The following is a 19,514-nucleotide window of genomic DNA, read 5'->3' as shown; positions in this document are numbered from 1 at the left end:
CTGCAAGTTGACACAATTATTTACGATGTTAGTTCACAAATCCATTTTGGGGGCATGGACAAAATAGAGCCTAGCTAAATCTCATTTATACACATTCAGCGTGATCAATGATAACTAGAATCATTAGCGAGGAGCAACGATGTGCATAATGTCTTGCAGACAAATAAAAAGACAGGCTCCCTGCCCCAAAAAGCCAACAATCTAAGGCCCCAATCCTGTAAGTTGTTGTATGTAGTTCTCCCCTGTACCAATGTGTGGCTCCCAATTACTTCAATGGGGTTCTGTGCAGGTGCAGCGGACCACCTGCTTGGAACAACTTGTGCAAACTGAAATCTAAGTGCCTGGCCTTGAAAAGCATCAAGCAACATTTTTCCTCTTTTTGCTTAAAAATAATCCTAAAGGAATGGAAACCCTAATTTGCTGTCCTCTGCAACTCCTCTACTGTATAAACATAAGAGAAACCTGCTGGAGTAAGACATATAGAAGGCTCAGAACAAAATTTATTTACTGTATGTGTTTTTGAAAATGTGGAAAAATATTGGAAGAGCTTGGTGTTGAGTGAATCTCCACTTCTTTCTTCTAGTTGTGTTGTGTGCAGGTCATACATTAGAATAATGGATTATGATATAAACCATGCAGAAATACTGGCATGCCAAGACTTGACAAGAAGTGGTTGGTTACTTTTTAAGCACTATATGCATCTTTGTTTCAGCATTTCTATTATCCATATTATTAAAAAGACAAAGTAGGGAGAAATGGTGCTGATCTAAGATCACATGAAGAAGCCAAATTAAGATTGTTCAGGGTACTTCAGAAAAGCCAGAGAACAGTGATACAAAGGTAACATGGAACCAGAGAGCATCCAACAGTACGACCAACTGCACTACAAAACAATCCACCAACATATTCCACATTAGCAGGTGAATGGATCTGATGACCATTATGTTTCTGTGATGAACTATCCCACAATGCACTTAAGCATGTTATACATTGAAGTTGATTTATTTGAAGTTCTGTGGTATAAAAACAAATATGTAAATGCATACAAAATGTCATACTTACAGAAGTGCTTTGGATATGGCACATTACATTTATCACAAGAGAAAACACACAGACTGTTCTAGTCGGCACAAAAAATTGGGTACACAGCTGAAAGTTACACACCAGTGCTCCATTTACTCACAAGGAACAAAAGATTCTATGATCCTAGAAGTTATTTCACTACCCTACCATTTCTTCTAGTTATTGATATTCAGAAGTATTATTTGGGGAAACCCTGCAGCATACACATGATGTTCTACATCACATCTAATGCTGTATTATATGAAATCCAAAAAACTACACTATAAACATTAAAGTTGAAAAATCAAATACACAAAGGTAGGGGATGCAAGAGTTATAGTTGTACATAGCCCCCCCTCTCTTCCATCCATGTGTTAAGATAGCCCTGCCCAGCATCAGGTAAGAAGTCTGTGGCAGAGCCAAACTGAAAACTGCTCTCCTTAGTCCTGGTCCAGTGCCTTAAATTGAAGGGAATATTCTGTCTCTTCTCTCCCACATTTTTTGAAAGTAATCTGAAAACAAAAATCCCATCAGTGAAATTCCATCACTGCATGTATTATCAGCAAGGTTGGAGCTAGAGGACTAACTGGTAACAGTAGTATGGTGTTCTTTTCCACATCGGGATTTGAGAGACACTTTGCCATTGTCCGACAAAACTAAGTGGATGTGATTTGCCAAAGGCTTTGTAATTATGTCATGCAAATAACTCTATTAAAGAAAAAGTTTAATCATACTTGATTATAATTAAGGTTTTAACGGTTTTCTAAACATGGATATTAAGATGATTTTATCTGTAACAGATGATCATCCTATTCTAGCCCTTCAAGCTATCACTCTGTTTATTCAAATCCCTTCTAAAGAGTCTTCCATGATGCGAGACAATAATAATATTAAACAAAACATTTTTCAAACATTCTTAGTCATTCACTCTAGTCTTCCCATTGCTGAGAGAGAGACACACACACACACACACAGAGTAGAAGCTCTTCCGTGCAGGCACTTGTGCATTTTGTTTCCTCTTTGGTATCAAACACATTGTCTGTTCTCTAATAATAAACAGTAAGAACTTACCCGATGGAAGAATTTCTCTAATCTCTCTTTTAGAACCCTTACACCTCCATCTTCTATGGCTTTAAGGAATGTACCATTAAAAAGCTAATAGGTTAAAAAAAAAAAAAAAGCAATCTTAGTTGGGCAATTGTGTAAATACAGTACAACAGTTACTCATAACTTGATTAAAATCAGAAAAATAAGAACTAAACTGCTACCCACATAATTCCTGTTTCCTCAATTCCATACAAACTCACTAACCTAGACAACGTGTAGCCTCAGCAGATTTGGGATAACCTCCTGTCAATCAAGATCTGTAACTATGTGAAGGAATTAATTTAAGTTTTCACAGAAATTGGGAATGGTTTTACTACTCCTATTACAGTGAACTCAAGAACAGCACTGAGGACCGCAAAAGCACTCTGTCATATCCTCCCCACTGCCACTACTACAACTCAGAAAGAAATGGACAGCATGGATCAGACTGGCACCCCATAAGGAGTGAGTAATTTGTTTATGCTCAGATAGTAGGGTGCAGAGGGTGGTCTATCTCCCTCTCTCAAAGGATAATCTTGTTATAAATCTATTACCCTTACCTTGTACATGCTATAGCACTGCCGTAGGACTGAACTGTAAACCTTGTCCTGTGAAACAGCCAATAATAGGTCATCATTACAAGAATAGGCACAGTTCCAAATATTATGACTGACCTACAAATGCCATGCACATTCTATATTCTGGCTTACACATGGTAGTTAAAAGAAAGACTAGAACATCTCTTACACAAATCAAAAACAAAAGCTCCTAGCAGTTACTGGCTATGGCTGAAAAAACTAACTAAAGACAGTACTCCTATTAAGTATTTTCTCAGTATACACATGAATTATTTTCTACTTCTCTTTCCTTGTAAAATGTAAACCTAACAGTATTACTATTATTAAACCATAATATGTACTGAAAAAGTAATATGACTAAAGTAACAACCTATAATTGTGATAAGTGCTGGGCACTAGCTGGTCATTAGTGAAGAGTAGTTAGCTCAAAATCAGCTTTCCCCTCACCCTGCATAGGAGTTCAGGGCAGGTGAGGAGTTAAGAGTAGGGGAGGACTCCACATCTACTCATCACTGGGCTGACATGTTGACCCAGACTAGGTTTTTAATTTGTTTTCTGGCAAGAGGAGTAAGACTGGTTTGTTTTATTGGAATGATTTCTTTAAGAACACAATGAGGAATAAAAACATGATGCACAAACTTTAAAGAACACAGGAAGCCTGAATAAACATTTTTTTAAAATTATGCCATCTGGCTAATTACTCTGCCTGCTTACAGTTAAAGTGAAATGATGATATTACAGTGCTGAAATGAAGCCTCCTGGCAGACATGATATGTTTGATTTTCCAACAAAGATGATCAATAAATAATCTTAGGATCGTAACAGAAGCGGCTATAGTTAAATGTAATAAGGAAGATTTCTTCATAAACTCTTCAAATTAAATCAATGTTGGATCATTAATTGTATTGGCCTGTTCCTTGAAATTTCAATAGATCTCTCAATTTGTTATTTTTAATGACATTTCATTACATAATTTCACTGCTGTTCTTATTGTGTGGTTCTAAATTCCTTTTTGGATATTTTTTCCTATATCTTTGTCTCTTTCTTCCCTTTTAGAGTTTGTTGCAAAATGCTCTGTTCTACTTTATTTCCAGTTTGCAGTCATATTCTTAAATCAGTTTTACAACAGCCAAATGTTATAGATATAAGCTGACCTAAAAGACACTGCTAGCTATATTTTTTTTAAAATTTACAACTAAAATATTTAATTAGAAAAGTAAAGGGAAATTAGAAAGAAAGAATAACTAAACATTACCAGTAACTCTTCTTCTCGATACTCTATGACTGGTTTTCCATCTTTGTGGTATTTTTCTATTATGGGATTCCGTACTACCTAGAAAGTGGAACAAACTGGCATCAGACAATGCAGAATGTATTTAGCAATTTTTAACATTTTAGGAAGGTATATATCATGCATATAAATACCATGACCATCCAGAAATTTTCTTCAGGTTCATTGAAGAACTGTCTATTCTTCTGAGTATGCAAAGATTTTGCAGGTTTTGATGGACTAAAGGTTCTGGAAAAATAATATATTTGGAACAAAATTTTAGGAAACATACAATTTGTTATACTGTAATAAACTATGCAAACAGTAATACTTTACTACCTTGTGAACTGTACTATAGCTTCACATAATCCAACATTTCTAATTTTTTCATTCTTTTCTACTTCATTTGGGTGATAAAAAAGAATCTTCTTTTCCTCCTACAATTTGAAATAAGAATAAAGATGACTAAATTTTAAATAGAATAGCAGAGATCCAAAATAAAGTAATTTTTCAAAATAAACTGTAGCTTCCTTAAGTTTACTTAACAGAGTTTAAAAATTCTCTTATTACCAAACAGGCTTATATAATAATAAATAAAAGTCATACACTGCACATTAACAAGGCCTGCCATCAAAAAAGATCTCAACGTTCTTTACAAATGCAGTATATTATACAAGTTACGCACAAGAATCACTTGGAATTTAGCTGAAGTGAAATGCAACTGTACAGTTGTACACAGGAACACCACATATTTAAGGCAGGAAGTCAAAAATAAGTTTGCTTCTCAATATGTATATTTAATTCACACTCACAATGAGAAGAAAATAGACCCCTTCAAACATTAAAGTTTGCCTTGTTTCTCAGAAGAAAGCTTTTTATTTTTCTCATTAGCTAGCAAAGAATTCAGGTGCACTACAAAAGTTAAGCACACTTATTTTAAATTGTTAGCCTCAGGATTCAGCAGAATTTATAAACAGAAAGCTAATACTGTGATGTTAGCCATGCAATTTGCTGTTACCTACAATTTTCGATTTTAGACATTTCAAATAAATTCTAGTAAACAAGTACATTCTAGATACATTATTTTAGAGGTGGACACTATTAAATTTAATAAAGTTAAATGCTCCACTTTTTTTGTTGTAAATATTTGGAAAAGTACATTATAACAAATCATTGCATTGACAAAAATAACCCACTACTACTAATATAGCAACTTATACCCCACAGCACTTTATAACCAACGCACAAAATATACTAAGATATTACTTCATTTACTGTTGAAGTGGAGACATGTGGCAGTTGTTTAACAGTGCACCACAATAGTTCATCAGATATAGTGATTGGGGCCATACAAGTACCTACATAGATTAAATCAGTATCCTAAATCTAACAAATGAAACTACAGGAAGATAGGTAGATAGACTACAACGTATCAGATGGCTGTTTTAAAGATAGTATGTCATCTGTATTGATCTGTGATAGCTTGGTAGATCAGTCTTCCATTACTATTGCCAGTTAACTTACTAGCTTCATCTAGCTGCTCAAATGCTCAGTATGTATATTTACATCTTGATATCAATTTGACTCACTCAGAAGTAGTACATAAACACTGTTGTTAACAGATACCTTTTGTGAAAGCAGAAAGGATTCATCATGTGCATACCTACTCTCAGGGATGTTAGTTAATGGGTTAATGTTTACAAAGCACTTTGTAAATAAAAGTGCTGTATAAACATTTAGCATTATTGTATGCACCTGGAACATCTAAGCAGATGAAAGACTTCTGAAGGATCTTTTAAAAACCCTAAAATTCTAAACCCTGATCCTGCAAGCTCAGGTGCTCAGAACAACTTCTGTGCCATGGATCCCAACTCACTTATCTGCATATGCATTTATGTGCCTGCATTTATTTTATGTTGGGAAATGTTGAGAGTTTTTTAACCTTGTTGCTGCAGGAATTTAATGGGTCAAGCAGCCTTGTTTCTAAATGCTAAAGTTTTAGCTATAGGGACCCCTCATCTTAAAATCATACTTTTCCCTGAATATTTTAATGTATTGTTAGAGTAAATACCTAAGATAACAGTAGCTGCATTTTCTCTATTTTTCAGTTTACTTTATGCTTTGAAAGGATACTTTGTGTCTAGTCAGGTTCAAGGCTGCACCTGCTTAGTCAGTTTCAGTTTCCCCTGTCTTTTGCGTGGGACTTTTACAGGGCAACAAACCAGAGGAAAAATCATTTTAAAAACAGAAGTATGTCATTGTAAAACCACAAATATTGGTAAGGTGATTCAAGGACAGTTGTAATACTGGAAACTTTTAGCTCATACTTTTAACCTGAAAGCGTCCCTTTACAGCTTGTGAGGCACTTAAGAACAGCCCTTCTCCATGGGTGCTCCATAAGTAAGGATATTAATATTACAGGACATTTTGTTGTCCAGTGTCAAGGGATAAACAGAACGGCTGGGGCGGAAACCTGACAGCTGTATTGCACTAGCCTGTCTGACAGTGCAAGTGTGAGAGTCAGAATGTCTTTTGGTGGTGCAGCAGCGTCGCAAGGCAACATCACTGGTGTTTCACCGGGGTCCTAGAACTGCGGAAAGTGGGGCTGGGAATCACCACGTGAATGTTAGAAAGGTGAGGGAACAATGGGTGAGGGGAACCCCCCCCCCCCGCCGCCCCTCAGACAGACACACAGATGTGGCCCACTCCTCTCCCCTCAGACAGCCCCTCCCTACCCCATCCAGACACACAGACGTTCCCCCCCCCCGCCCGCCAAGGCAGACAACGACCTCCAGTGAAGACACCCCCACACGCTCCCTTGCAGCGATAGACCCCCCCCTTCCGATAGGCATCACCCCTCCCACGCCAGCCAGACCTGCGCGGACGCACACACCGAGCCCAGGCTGCCCCACGTACCTCTCCCTCCCTGGGCCCCAGCTTGGGGTTGTAGATGAAGAAGCTAAGCAGGGCCGGAGCGAGCTGCTTCTCCTGCCCGGCTCCCCCCGCCGCCGCCGCCATACTGGGCCCGAAGCGAGAGAGTCTGGGGCTGGCAGCCGCCACACACCATCGGGGAGCAGCCGGGGGCCTTCAGCCGGCACCAACCCCAGCCCCACACGGCACTTCCGCCTTCCCCCCTGCCCCGGAAGGGAACGGCGCCGACCCGGACCCGCTCTGTCGGCGCCCGCGGGCGGCACGGCCGGGAGCCGCCAGCGCGACCCCCTCACAGCTCCGCCGACCCCACCGCCGCCGAGCGGAGGGCACTTGCCGGAGGCCTCCCCGTTCCCGCTCCCTCCGCAACAGCCGGCGTCCCCTCGCCCCGGGGCTCCTCAGTGGGGACCCCGCCCAGCCCCCGCGGAAACCGAGCATCTTCCCGGGCCCCTGCGAGGGCGGGATCCCCAGCGAGCTGAAAGCGGCTGCGCGGGCAGGCTCCGTTTCCAAGGGCAGCTCAGCAGAAGCCGGCGGGTCCCAGCGGCTCCTGTTGTCTCTTTCCTGGGCTGTGAGGCCCTGACGAAGGAAACGGAGAAAGCCCGAGCTGAGCTACCTCCCTTCTCGGCCGCCCGGGAAGAGGCATATCGCTGTTGTGAAACACCGGCGGGGGGCTCGGGCACGACAGGGCGGGGGGCTGGCTAAGTACCGAGCTGGCGGGGGATGCTCCCCGGGCGGTCTCGTTTGCCTCATGCAGTGATGCTGGTCTTGAAAAGTGGCATTGCCGGGAAGAGCGATTCCCTCTCTCTCTGTGTGTGTGTGTGGCTTTGGTAAGGGTTGTTCAGGTGGGGGACTGGCCTGAGCAGCGCAGCTGGAGAGTGGCGTTTCGTGCTGTCGTGGGATGGTGAGGATCTCTGGGTGAGCATTTCTTCGTGGCGCTTTCAGGGATAGCAGGGATTTTGACATGTGCTTTGCGTGGACTAAGGAAGCTTAAAAACATCCAGAGCCGCACGGTCGGGTGGCTCTAGAGTCAACCCTGGTCAAGCTTTGATAAAGATAGAGGGTGAAGTCTTGGTCCCAGTGAAGTCAATGGGAGTTTTGCCGTTATTTAGCAGGACCAGGATTTCATGAACTTGAACATTTGAAAAAGGTCTTTGTGGTTTTATTCCTTCTCCTCCTCTTTTAATTATTTATTATTTGTATTGTGGGAGTGGCCAAAGGCCCCTATTAAAACCACTGAGCTCCACTCTAGATGTACAGGTAGACACTGTCCCTGTCCCAAACAGCTTCCAGTCAGGAGCTTACAATATTGTCCTCACACATGAATGTGATTAGTAAGTTCCCAAAGTGCTGAGCCAACTCCTGTCCTCAAGTACACTTCTGGAACCCTCTTGTTTCCACACTGGCCTATCTCTGGGGGGAATACCAGGTAGGAGAAGGGAAGTGATACTACCTCTGTATACAATATTGATGACATCAGAAGTGGAATACTGTGTCCTGTTCTGATAGTCATACTTTTTAAAGAATGTTGGAAATTGGAGCGTGCTCAGCCAAGAACCACAGGAATGACTGAGGTCTAGAAAACATGCCTTACAATGTCAGACTAAGGATTTCAATCTGTATATTTTATAGAGAAGATTAAGAGATGATTTGACCACTGTGTGTTAGTATAAGAAGATATCTGAAGCTAGGTTTTTTTTTTAATCTAGCAGAACTAGATCTAGTGGCTGGAAGTTGAAGCTAGACAAACTGAAACTGCAAATAAAGGGACTATTTTGACAGTGAAGATAATTAACTACTCAAACAATTTAGAGAGATGTGGTGGATTCTCCATTATTTAAAGTCTTTAAATTAAGACTGGATGCTATTCTAAGAGATGCTCTCATTCAACTACAGATTATTAGACTTGATGCAGAAATTTCTTTGATAGACTCTGCAGTTGCAGGCGGTTAGAATAGATAATCATATGGTTCTTTCTGTTCTTAACTGTGTAATTAAGAGCAGAATTTTTCCGGTTTCTTTATTACGTGTGATGATGCCTGAGATGGCAAAATCCCAGCTTTAGTTAATCAAGCTGTGTTCAGGAGTCAGGCATTTAAAAAAAACAAAACAACACTTTGTTGCTTGTAGACAGATCTGGAGTAAACAAAAATAAGCATGGTACCCCACAATGCCATTTTTACAGAGTACTGGACTGTAAGTTTGCAAGCAAGTTGTGCAGGATTAAATTTGGAAGATCATATTTTCTGTGTCTGTTTCCCCTCAAGTTCTCAGTTAGTTACTTTCATCATTGTGTAGTGTGCTGTCTTAATCTATTCTACTATTTTGTCCAGATTGTCTAACTTGTCAGAGTGAGTCTGGAAAGTATTAGTCATGCTCAACTGCAGGTGATGATAGAACACTATCCCCGATAATGTCACGGCTAACCTGGTGGCTGAACTTTGTGACTTTGTCCTTACCCATAACTACTTCACATTTGGGGACAATGTATACCTTCAGATCAGCGGCACTGCTATGGGTACCCGCATGGCCCCACAGTATGCCAACATTTTTATGGCTGATTTAGAACAACGCTTCCTCAGCTCTCGTCCCCTAAAGCCCCTACTCTACTTGCGCTATATTGATGACATCTTCATCATCTGGACCCATGGAAAAGAAGCCCTTGTTGAAATCATGGTGGAATTCCTCAATTTCCATCCCACCACCAACCTCAGCCTGGTCCAGTCCACACAAGAGATCCACTTCCTGGACACTACAGTGCTAATAAACAATGGTCACATAAACACCACCCTATACCGGAAACCTACTGACCGCTATTCCTACCTGCATGCCTCCAGCTTTCACCCTGACCACACCACACGATCCATCGTCTACAGCCAAGCTCTGCGATACAACCGCATTTGCTCCAACCCCTCAGACAGAGACAAACACCTACAAGATCTCTGTCAAGCTTTCTTACAACTACAATACCCACCTGCAGAAGTAAAGAAACAGATTGATAGAGCCAGAAGAGTTCCCAGAAGTTACCTACTACAGGACAGGCCTAACAAAGAAAATAACAGAATGCCACTAGCCGTCACCTTCAGCCCCCAACTAAAACCCCTCCAACGCATTATTAAGGATCTATAACCTATCCTAAAGGATGACCCAACACTCTCACAAATCTTGGGAGACAGGCCAGTCCTTGCCTACAGACAGCCCCGCAACCTGAAGCAAATACTCACCAACAACCACATACCACACAACAGAACCACTAACCCAGGAACTTATCCTTGCAACAAAGCCCGTTGCCAATTGTGCCCACATATCTATTCAGGGGACACCATCACAGGGCCTAATAACATCAGCCACACTATCAGAGGCTCGTTCACCTGCACATCCACCAATGTGATATATGCCATCATGTGCCAGCAATGCCCCTCTGCCATGTACATTGGTCAAACTGGACAGTCTCTACGTAAAAGAATAAATGGACACAAATCAGATGTCAAGAATTATAACATTCATAAACCAGTCGGAGAACACTTCAATCTCTCTGGTCACGCAATCACAGACATGAAGGTCGCTATCTTAAAACAAAAAAACTTCAAATCCAGACTCCAGCGAGAAACTGCTGAATTGGAATTCATTTGCAAATTGGATACTATTAATTTAGGCTTAAATAGAGACTTGGAGTGGCTAAGTCATTATGCAGGGTAGCCTGTTTCCTCTTGTTTTTTCCTACCCCCCCCCCCCCAGATGTTCTGGTTTAACTTGGATTTAAACTTGAAGAGTGGTCAATTTGGATGAGCTATTACCAGCAGGAGAGTGAGTTTGTGTGTGTATGGGGGTGGGGGGGATGTGAGAAAACCTGGATTTGTGCAGGAAATAGCCCAACTTGATTGTCATGCACATTGTGTAAAGAGTTGTCACTTTGGATGGGCTATCACCAGCAGGAGAGTGAATTTGTGTGGGGGGGTGGAGGGTGAGAAAACCTGGATTTGTGCTGGAAATGGCCCACCTGATGATCACTTTAGATAAGCTATTACCAGCAGGACAGTGGGGTGGGAGGAGGTATTGGTTCATAATCTCTCTGTATATATAAAGTCTGCTGCAGTTTCCACGATATGCATCTGATGAAGTGAGCTGTAGCTCACGAAAGCTTATGCTCTAATAAATTGGTTAGTCTCTAAGGTGCCACAAGTACTCCTTTTCTTTTTTGCGAATACAGACTAACACGGCTGTTACTCTGAAACCTGCAGGTGATGGTTTCCCTAAAATTCCAGGAGCTGTTTCACCATTTCATTAGTCCAGTGTGGAGTTACGCAGGCATAAAGCTGCAGTAATGTAGTGCTAAATCAAGTCCTCGGTCTTTACCCTAAATAAGGGGCATGGATCAGCATTCACTTTGCGCTCCCCGTTAGTGCCCGGGCTGGGGAAGCTAATGATCTAACCAGCGGACCAAATTCGGTGATGAATCTTGGTCATGTGCCACCTGAAGTATGTTGCATATACGCTAAGAAGAAGACCCTAAGTAAGTGTTGTAAATTTGGTATTGATACACATTACTTTTTATATATGAGAAAGGAATGTAATATCTATTAGAAGTGCAAATCTTAATGCAAACTTAACTATGTTGTCACTACTGACACCTCCACAATAAAATATTTCACCAGAGGTACTAAAGAGTTGTGACCATATTTTCCCTACAGTCGAGGCTGCAATTAGGAGAGGAGAAGTAGTAATGCTCTGGTACACCCAAATCTTAGCAAGGACCCAAGACTTCCAGTGAGCCTCAGCAGATTTTTAAACTGCTGTTTGTGGTGTTACAGAAGCAGAAGCAAGGGGAGACTGACTTCTTCCAATGCCAGGTCCTCCATGCAGATCTCTCTCAGCTCATCTTGAGCATGTTTCAGTACTGACAGGAGAGGAAGCTGGGCATGAGGGCTACAGAAACACTCAGGGATTGAGTGGCACTGAGTAGAGTTGCCAGAGTAAAGATAGAATAAGGATCTGAGAGTTTGGCCAAACATATGAAAAAAATATCCAGTACCAAATGTAAGTAATCAAAAAGGCTGATCATTCCAGTTCCTTATTCTTCCACTTATAAAAAAAATTAACATTAAAAACTTCATTCCAAAATGTTGCAGCTGCCAATTCATTTGAGGGATCTGACACAGCCTAGAAATAGTCAGAATCAAATATTTCCAAAAAAACATCCCAAAGGAGCATAGTAGGTGGTGGTGGAGATTGGAACAGCAAGTCAGATGGGATGAACGTTTCCCTTTATTGCTTGTTTAAAAACAAAAATGGAAATTCCAATGCTGATATGTTTGGTAACTCACATTGAAGTATGATCAAATGCATTTTCCACCAGTGCAATTATTAAAAGTTTAGTAGATTGTGGATAGGTACTGTGTTTTTGTTCTGCATTTGTACAGCATCTAGCACAATGGGGATCAGGTTCATGACTGGGGCTCCTAAGCACTATAGCAATACAAATATTGAATAATAATACTGGAAGGAACTATGTTGTAGAAGCATATAGGATAGGAATGTGGGTATGTATGGTTATGTGTGATTTCTAAGATAGGTAGCATGTGAGTGGTATGGATACTAACGTTTTCTTAACTAGTGATTTTCTAAATGTCTAGTGATTGTATTGACAGGAAATGCACTTCCACAATCTTAACTCTAACTCAAGAAAGTTTTTTGTGAGGGATTTATCAAAATATATGTTGTCTGTGATAATGGTTAAAACATAATGTAAATTACTACAGTCCTAGTGTACACATTAACAAGGCAGATGGAAACTATTATTGTGGTTCCAGTTTCATCCTATCTTCTTAATTGTATGCACAGTAATACCACTCCTTGGCATTTACAGTGTGTTATTAGATAGCTGTGAGTTTGAAATCTGATTCCTAGTCCTTCATTACATAAAATTAAACTATTGTACAAGTGCATTTGCAGTTAAATGTGACAGTGGATTACCCCAGCATCCATGGGGAAACAATTAAAAACTTTATCTGTGTTTTACCATACATAAAAAAACACAACCTTTAGTCTGATATAGGAAATAGGAATATTTTTTATCATGTCATACTTTTAGAGTTGTTGACTGTTTCTTGCTACTATTTTGAGCATCTCTGTCAGCTGCATAATAGCAGACTTAACAAAAAGAATACTATAAATCACTCTGGGTATTGGAGATGACAGCTGTAAATAAATACAGCTGACAGGTCAAATAGTTATTTAATTGACAGTCTGTGGGCTAAAAGTATAACCAAAAGTGGGTGAGTCAACAGTTTGGTATTGCTATAGCAAGTGATTACAAAATAAGGCCCTGATCCTGGAATGAGCTCAAAGCAGGTGGAAATCTGAGCCCACACAGAGCTTCTTATAACAGTGCAGCTTAAGGCATTTTAGCTCTGAATGAGAAGATAATACATTATAGAGGGAATAGTTGGGCTCTATCTCCTTTTTCTGAAATGTCATGTATGTAACATGCCTCCCCAACATTTTGCATAAGTGTGATTTTAATTTTACTAAGATGGAAGTGGTAAGCTGTAAAAATAAAGTAAAAAGAAAAATATTGATAATGAAAAGAAATATTCAGAAACCTTCCTGTTTCCCTTGTAAAGCCCAATATGGGGCTGATCTGTCATTCCAACCCCTTCTGTTGATTTCTGTAACATTTGTTCTGAGGAAATTAGGAGATAAAAGATAATGAGCAACAGAAATCTTCAGGTGTAGAAATATGTGGGCTTTTAAAGTGTTAGTCTTCCAACAAATTTTGCTTCATTCTCCAAAATCCTCCCTTTATATTTTTTTAAATGTAGTTTTTGGCTTATACTACAAAAATATCCGTCACTGTGCAAATCAACGAATTGCTGCTTTGTTAATGTGGGGGGGAAAAGCTTGAATTTGTATTAAATCTATCATGGCTGACTGAGCTTGAATTAGGGGTTGTTGGATTTTAAAACAGCCATTTGACTATATCACATAAGGAAGGGTCTTTTTTAGGTATTGCTCATAATAATGCTCATATTATATAATCTCTTTATAAGTCTGAAGTCGATAGAGGGTAAAACCATTATATGTTTCTCTTTAAGCTTATCAGTGAGTTAACGCCAGAGCTTTGTCATGATTCTATAAATGCTTAGTATTGAGGAAGAAGACCCAAATGTAAAAATCCAGTCTCAGGCAGTGAAATTTAGTTATTAAACAGTGTAATGTGTTTGTGGTATACAAAATTGTTCCTTATAACATCTCCAATAAATGTTTATCATTCTAATTTGATGACTCACTGTTTAATAAACTATATAACTGCTATTCCTGTTCACTAATTATCTCTTCAAAATGTTAAAATCCCTTCTTGGTATCCATCCAGTGCACTGGGTCCCTATGTAGTAGATTAAGAATTACAATATAAATTTCAATATATTCACCTCAGTTCACACCCTCCTCAGCAGCCTTAACGATGAGCTTTGCGGTGTGTTCAGAAGGTTAACAAATTACTTACTGACGTAAATCCATGTATCCTGTTTTCTGTGTCTAAGGAATCCAAATCTATATTTATTTTAATTTTTGTTTCATGTTTATCTGTCACTAGTTGCTTTTAAGACAGATTTACAATTTATTGGTAATAATTATACATGAAATCTAAAACAAATCTACATGAAGTTTTAATCTAGTACACATGCAAGACACAGGAGGTGGGCAAACTTTTTGGCCTGAGGGCCACATCTGGGTATGGAAATTGTATGGCGGGCCATGAATGCTCCCAAAATTGGAGGTTGGGGTGCAGGAGGGTTCTGGCTGGGGGTGTGGGCTCTGGGATGGGGCCAGAAATGAGGAGTTCAGGGTGTGGGAGGGGGCTCCGGGCTGGGGCAGGTGGTTGGGATGCGGGAGGGAAGGGTTCTGGATGGGGATGAGGGGTTGGGTGTGTAGGAGGTTGCTCCGGGCTGGGACCGAGGGGTTCAGAGAGCGGGAGGGGGATCAGGACGGGAGCAGGGGGTTGGGGCATGGGAGGGGATTGGGGTGCAGGCTCTGGGCGGTGCTTTCCTCAAGCAGCTCCCAGAAGCAGCAGCATGTCCCCACTCTGGCTCCTACATGGAGGCACGGCCAGGCGATACTGCGCACTGCCCTGTCCGCAGGCATTGTCCCTGCAGCTCCCATTTGCTGCGGTTCCTGGCCAATGGGAGCTTCAGGGGCGGCACTTGGGGCAGGGGCCGTGTGTGGAGTCCCCTGGCTGACCCTACGCATAGAAGCCAGAGGCGGGATATGCCACTGCTTCTGGGAGCTGCTTGGAGTGGGGCAAGCCCCCGACCCTGTTCCCCGGCTGGAGTGCTGGAGTGGGGCAAGTCCCGGACCCCGTTCTCTGGTGGGAGATCGAGGGCCGGATTAAAACGTCTGGAGGGCTGGTTACGGCCCCCGGTCTGTAGTTTGTCCACCCCTGTAATATCATGTATGACTGCAGCACCAAATTCTAACCGCATACACCTGCATGTATCTTCTGTGGAGTGGACTTCAGTGAGAGTTGGACATGCAGATCTGAAACCCAAACTGGCCCATTCTAAATGACAACTGATCAGTAATACTAACCATCTGATATATTCAGGAGAAGTGAAAATAGTCAACCAGTATATGTCTGAAGACAACTGAAATTCGTGTTTGCATGATAAGAAGAAAATCCAGTAAGCTTATAAATTGTTGCTTATAAATCAATATTTAGATTCTCTCGGATATGGTTGGAGGAAGTCGGATTGTCTACTAATATTAAGCCAAAGGGCTGCTTCTCTCTCCTTTGGTATATTGCATTCATTTTCCCTCATTTAAGTAGAATGCCAACAATATCCAATGAGAGAATGCACAATATGGTCCTGACTGGGGGTGTAGCATGTGCTTAAATACGTTGCTGAATCAAGAGTCTATATAAAGAAAAGAAGTAGTCTTGTAATACAAACAGGTAAACAAAATTCAGACACCTTATGGACATTAATTTATCCTCACAATGCTTCTGTGAGGTAAGGAAGTAGTATTGTTTCTCTTTTACAGTTGGGAGACAGAGGCTCAGAATGATTTTAAGTGACTTGTCTAAGAGTCACACATTGGGTCTGTGGTACTACTGGGCACTGAACCCCTGTTTTAGACACAAGATCATCCTTCCCTATGAAGTTACAGGAATAAATAGCATGATTTGGAGAGGATGTAAAGCTGTGATAGAGAGATCCGACTTTAAAAGTTTCCTCCATTTCAAAAAATTCTACCAGTTTCTCTTTACTTAAAATGCAGGCTCCCACTGGAACCAGTAATGTTTCTCAAAATGGAAGACACAGTGGTTGCACTAAACAGTACTATAGAGATTTTTCAAAGAAATGTTATACAAAGGTTTCTTTGAATGCTTATGCCTTGAACACTGGAATTTGGAGATAGTCTCGGAGTATGTTGAGATATTGTATCGTATCCTCTCTCATTTGATGTCTTAATGTCCTGTGAGCCATATCCAATTAGAACTACTAAGAAGCATATGATCAAATTAAAGAGTATGTTTTCATTTGGTAATCTCGAGCAAGATTATACACTCAGACATTCCACAGTCCTGGTACGTTGGTCAAGGGGAGGGCACACTTCAGTGCTTGCTCTCAATAGCAATAATCAAGGAGTGGTTGCAGAACTTGCAGTGCTTCATGAATTTTTCTACTCCTTGGCCTCTCAATTGGGCACAAGTACATTTGGAAATTTGACTGCATCGATGAGCTTTTGGTGTGGACCATATTAATAGCTTCTTCTTACCTGGAGGCACAGACAGTTCTGATTCCCACCTGAAGAAAGGAGCAGTCTGACCAGGACCCTGGGTAGTTTGTGTGTCTTACATGCATGTACAGCTAAGGATCTAGTCTAGAGAAGGGGTTCCCAAAGTGTGGTACAGGTGTTTGGTGGAAGTGGTACACCCAAAACTCTTGAAAAATAGACAAAAACAAAACCCTGCCTGTTTCAAATGAACAGTTGTCACCAGTGATGAGCTGCCAAAAACTGAAGAACCGGTTCCTTCACTTGCTCCAGGTCTTTGACGGCACTTTGGCGGCAGGTTCTTTAGTTGCTCCGGGTCTTCGGTGGCACTGAAGGACCCGTCGCCGAAATGCCGCCAAAGACCCGGAGCAAGTGAAAGACCTGCCGCCGAAGACCCAGAGCGCTGCCAGGTGAGTAAAAATTAAAAAGGGATTCTCAGGGGAGCCTCCCCAGCCGAGAGCTCAGGCGGATCGGACAGGACGGAGTTTGCCCACCCCTTTAACAACCGGTTCTAAACTGGCTTCAAAATTTAACAGCCAGTTCGCGTGAACCGTTGCGAACTGGCTCCAGCTCACCACTGGTTGTCACGCAGGTTGCAGAGCACCAGAAAATGGCCAAGATGCAAAATATTCTTTAATGGCTGCTTTCAGACATAATGAATAAGTCTCATCAACCATTCCATAGAAGTCGAGTTTAGCGATGTATTGTGCACTGTGGCAGGGCAAATGGGTGCTGTATTCTCATCTGGCACTCAGCTGGCTGGCTTTCGACTAGGTAGGGAGCCCTGACGTCAGAGGGCCCCCCACACAGGAAGCTGCTGCCAAGTGGGAGCTCCATCTGAGCTCTTTGGTCTGCAGAGGCTGCAGTCTGTTCCTTATAGGGCTGGGAGTCGGGGGATGTATGGGAAATTCCCTCTTGTCTCTCCAGGGAAGTTGAAGGGTGGGGGCAGTTGGTCGGGTCTGGTAGGTAAAAGGAATGTTGACAACCTCAAGAGATAAAAAATCATGAGGTGAACACTACAAAATCATTTGGTTGGTTAAAAAAAATGATTTATAAATAAAGATTAGATTGTGTTTTTTCCAGTCTGTCTTTTGATATTTGAATTCCATCTTCCCCTCCCCAGGCTATGTGGCAGTTAGTGTTGCCCACTCTCCCAAGTGTGTTGGGTAAACTGATTTTGGCCCCTGCTGCAGGAGCTATCACCCACATATCTGCCTGCTCCCTGCCCAGCAATTAATCCTGTCCCTCAGTCCCCCCATCAGTTTACCCCTCCCCACCCTGCCATCCCCTCTGTCCCTCAATTCAGCCCCCACCATCAGTTCACCACCCATCAATTCAAGCCTCCATCAGCTCCCCTCTTCAGTTCAGCCCCCATCAGCCTCATCTCTCTTCCTTCTGGTTCCCCCCCCCCCCTCAGGCCTTTGTTGTGGGGCTACAGCAGGGTCCCCTCTCCCACATCCCACGCTGGTAAGCAGCTCCAGCTGCTCTTCTCTCCTACTCAGCCCCTTCCCAGATGAGGTGCTGGATGGGGGAGGAGCTGAGTCGCTGTCTTGTCCAGGTTTCTCAGAGTCGGGAAGGAGGGAACTGAGCTGGGCTTTTTGCTCTCTCCTGTGGGAAAGGCAGAGAGGAGAGACTTTGATGGCTTCTACAAGGGCTGGAATTCGCCAGGGGGCTGATGCCTGTTGCGTCGTCACCAGAGGGGCTCCAGTACCCTCTGAAATCCTGTCAGTCACAAAAAATCACTCGGGTTGGCAGCACCATAAAAGTCTGGCTACAGCCGCAGGGTAGCTGGCTGGATGCCAGTTGAGCTGCCTCCCAGCAGCTTTTCCAGCCCTCCCATGTGCAGCTTGCCCAGCAGTGCAGGCCTCCATGGGCCAAGCTTGGGATAGGGCTGAGCTGGAGCAGCTGAGGAGACAGAGGCCTGGAGCTGAAGCTGCCTGATGCCCAGGTAAAGCTTCACTTGCAGCCAAGACTTCCCCACTTGCACCCCTCCTTTCTGAGCTCCTCTTTCTCCTTCATGTACTCACCCCAGACCCCCGCCGTTTGACCCAGGCACCTACTTCTCCTTAAGGGCGCTATTTTTTTATTTTCTTCAAGGGCTACTCAAAATGTTTTGTATTTTTCTTGATTTCAGTTTTGTACAAAGGGAAGCAAAGGGCACTTTTGCTCATCTGCCACAATAACCCAGAGAATGAATTAGCAGGAATGTTGAAGTTAAATGAGACACGTTTAAAGAGACAAGCCACTGAATGTAGTTCAGTGGCATATCAAAATATAACAAGATGTCATTTGTAACATGTAGTTGTGCCTTGTGATCTGAATAATACCCAAGACGTAAATAATAATAGTGGGTGAACCATTGTGTTTTCTTTTAATGTACTGTCTAAAAACCTGAGGTGTTTTAAAAGGATGTTATTGAACATTTTAGTGTTCCTTAGGCAATTATTTTACTGTAATATCTGGAAATACTTAGGCTAAGCCTATTAAGGCCTAAATAAATGTGCACAAAAAGGAGAAATTTTCAGGTTGTACTACTTGAACCAATAAAGTTTGGAAACAGCTGGTCTAGAATATGGTCAGCTATGTGTGTGAGGATCTGGAAATTGCATGTCAAAAACCTAAATTGGGGGACTCACGTAGGAGATTTTGTGACACAGAGTTAAAGATATTGTCTGTGTGGATGCTGACATCCCCAAAGACCACAAGCCTGGTAAACTTTGTCATCATTCAGACACTGTCTTGATCAGCTCTTCTGTGAAGACTTTGGTGTCTGAATGACTGTAGATTGACGAGCTTGGTCTTGTCCCTGGGCTCAAATA

At 42.1% G+C, this 19,514-nt stretch overlaps 1 protein-coding gene across 1 annotated transcript in view; it reads right to left on the bottom strand.

Moving 5' to 3' along the window:
* The window catches only part of CCZ1 (CCZ1 vacuolar protein trafficking and biogenesis associated), a 37,890-nt gene extending 30,574 nt beyond the window's left edge, over positions 1–7,316 (bottom strand). Inside the window, exons 1-6 of the mRNA XM_073362161.2 lie at positions 6,913–7,316; positions 4,336–4,433; positions 4,152–4,245; positions 3,982–4,059; positions 2,709–2,756; positions 2,134–2,217 (exon numbers count right to left, since the gene is read on the bottom strand). Of these exons, the coding sequence (XP_073218262.1) occupies positions 2,134–2,217; positions 2,709–2,756; positions 3,982–4,059; positions 4,152–4,245; positions 4,336–4,433; positions 6,913–7,014 (504 nt within the window). The 5' untranslated portion in view covers positions 7,015–7,316. The remainder of the gene's footprint in view (positions 1–2,133; positions 2,218–2,708; positions 2,757–3,981; positions 4,060–4,151; positions 4,246–4,335; positions 4,434–6,912) is intronic.
* Positions 7,317–19,514: the final 12,198 nt, after the last annotated feature.

This window comes from Lepidochelys kempii, chromosome 10 (assembly GCF_965140285.1).
Source record: "Lepidochelys kempii isolate rLepKem1 chromosome 10, rLepKem1.hap1, whole genome shotgun sequence".
Lineage (NCBI taxonomy): Eukaryota > Metazoa > Chordata > Testudines > Cheloniidae > Lepidochelys > Lepidochelys kempii.
Note: the sequence above shows the minus strand (reverse complement) of the source record. Positions and strands in the feature narration are given on the sequence as shown.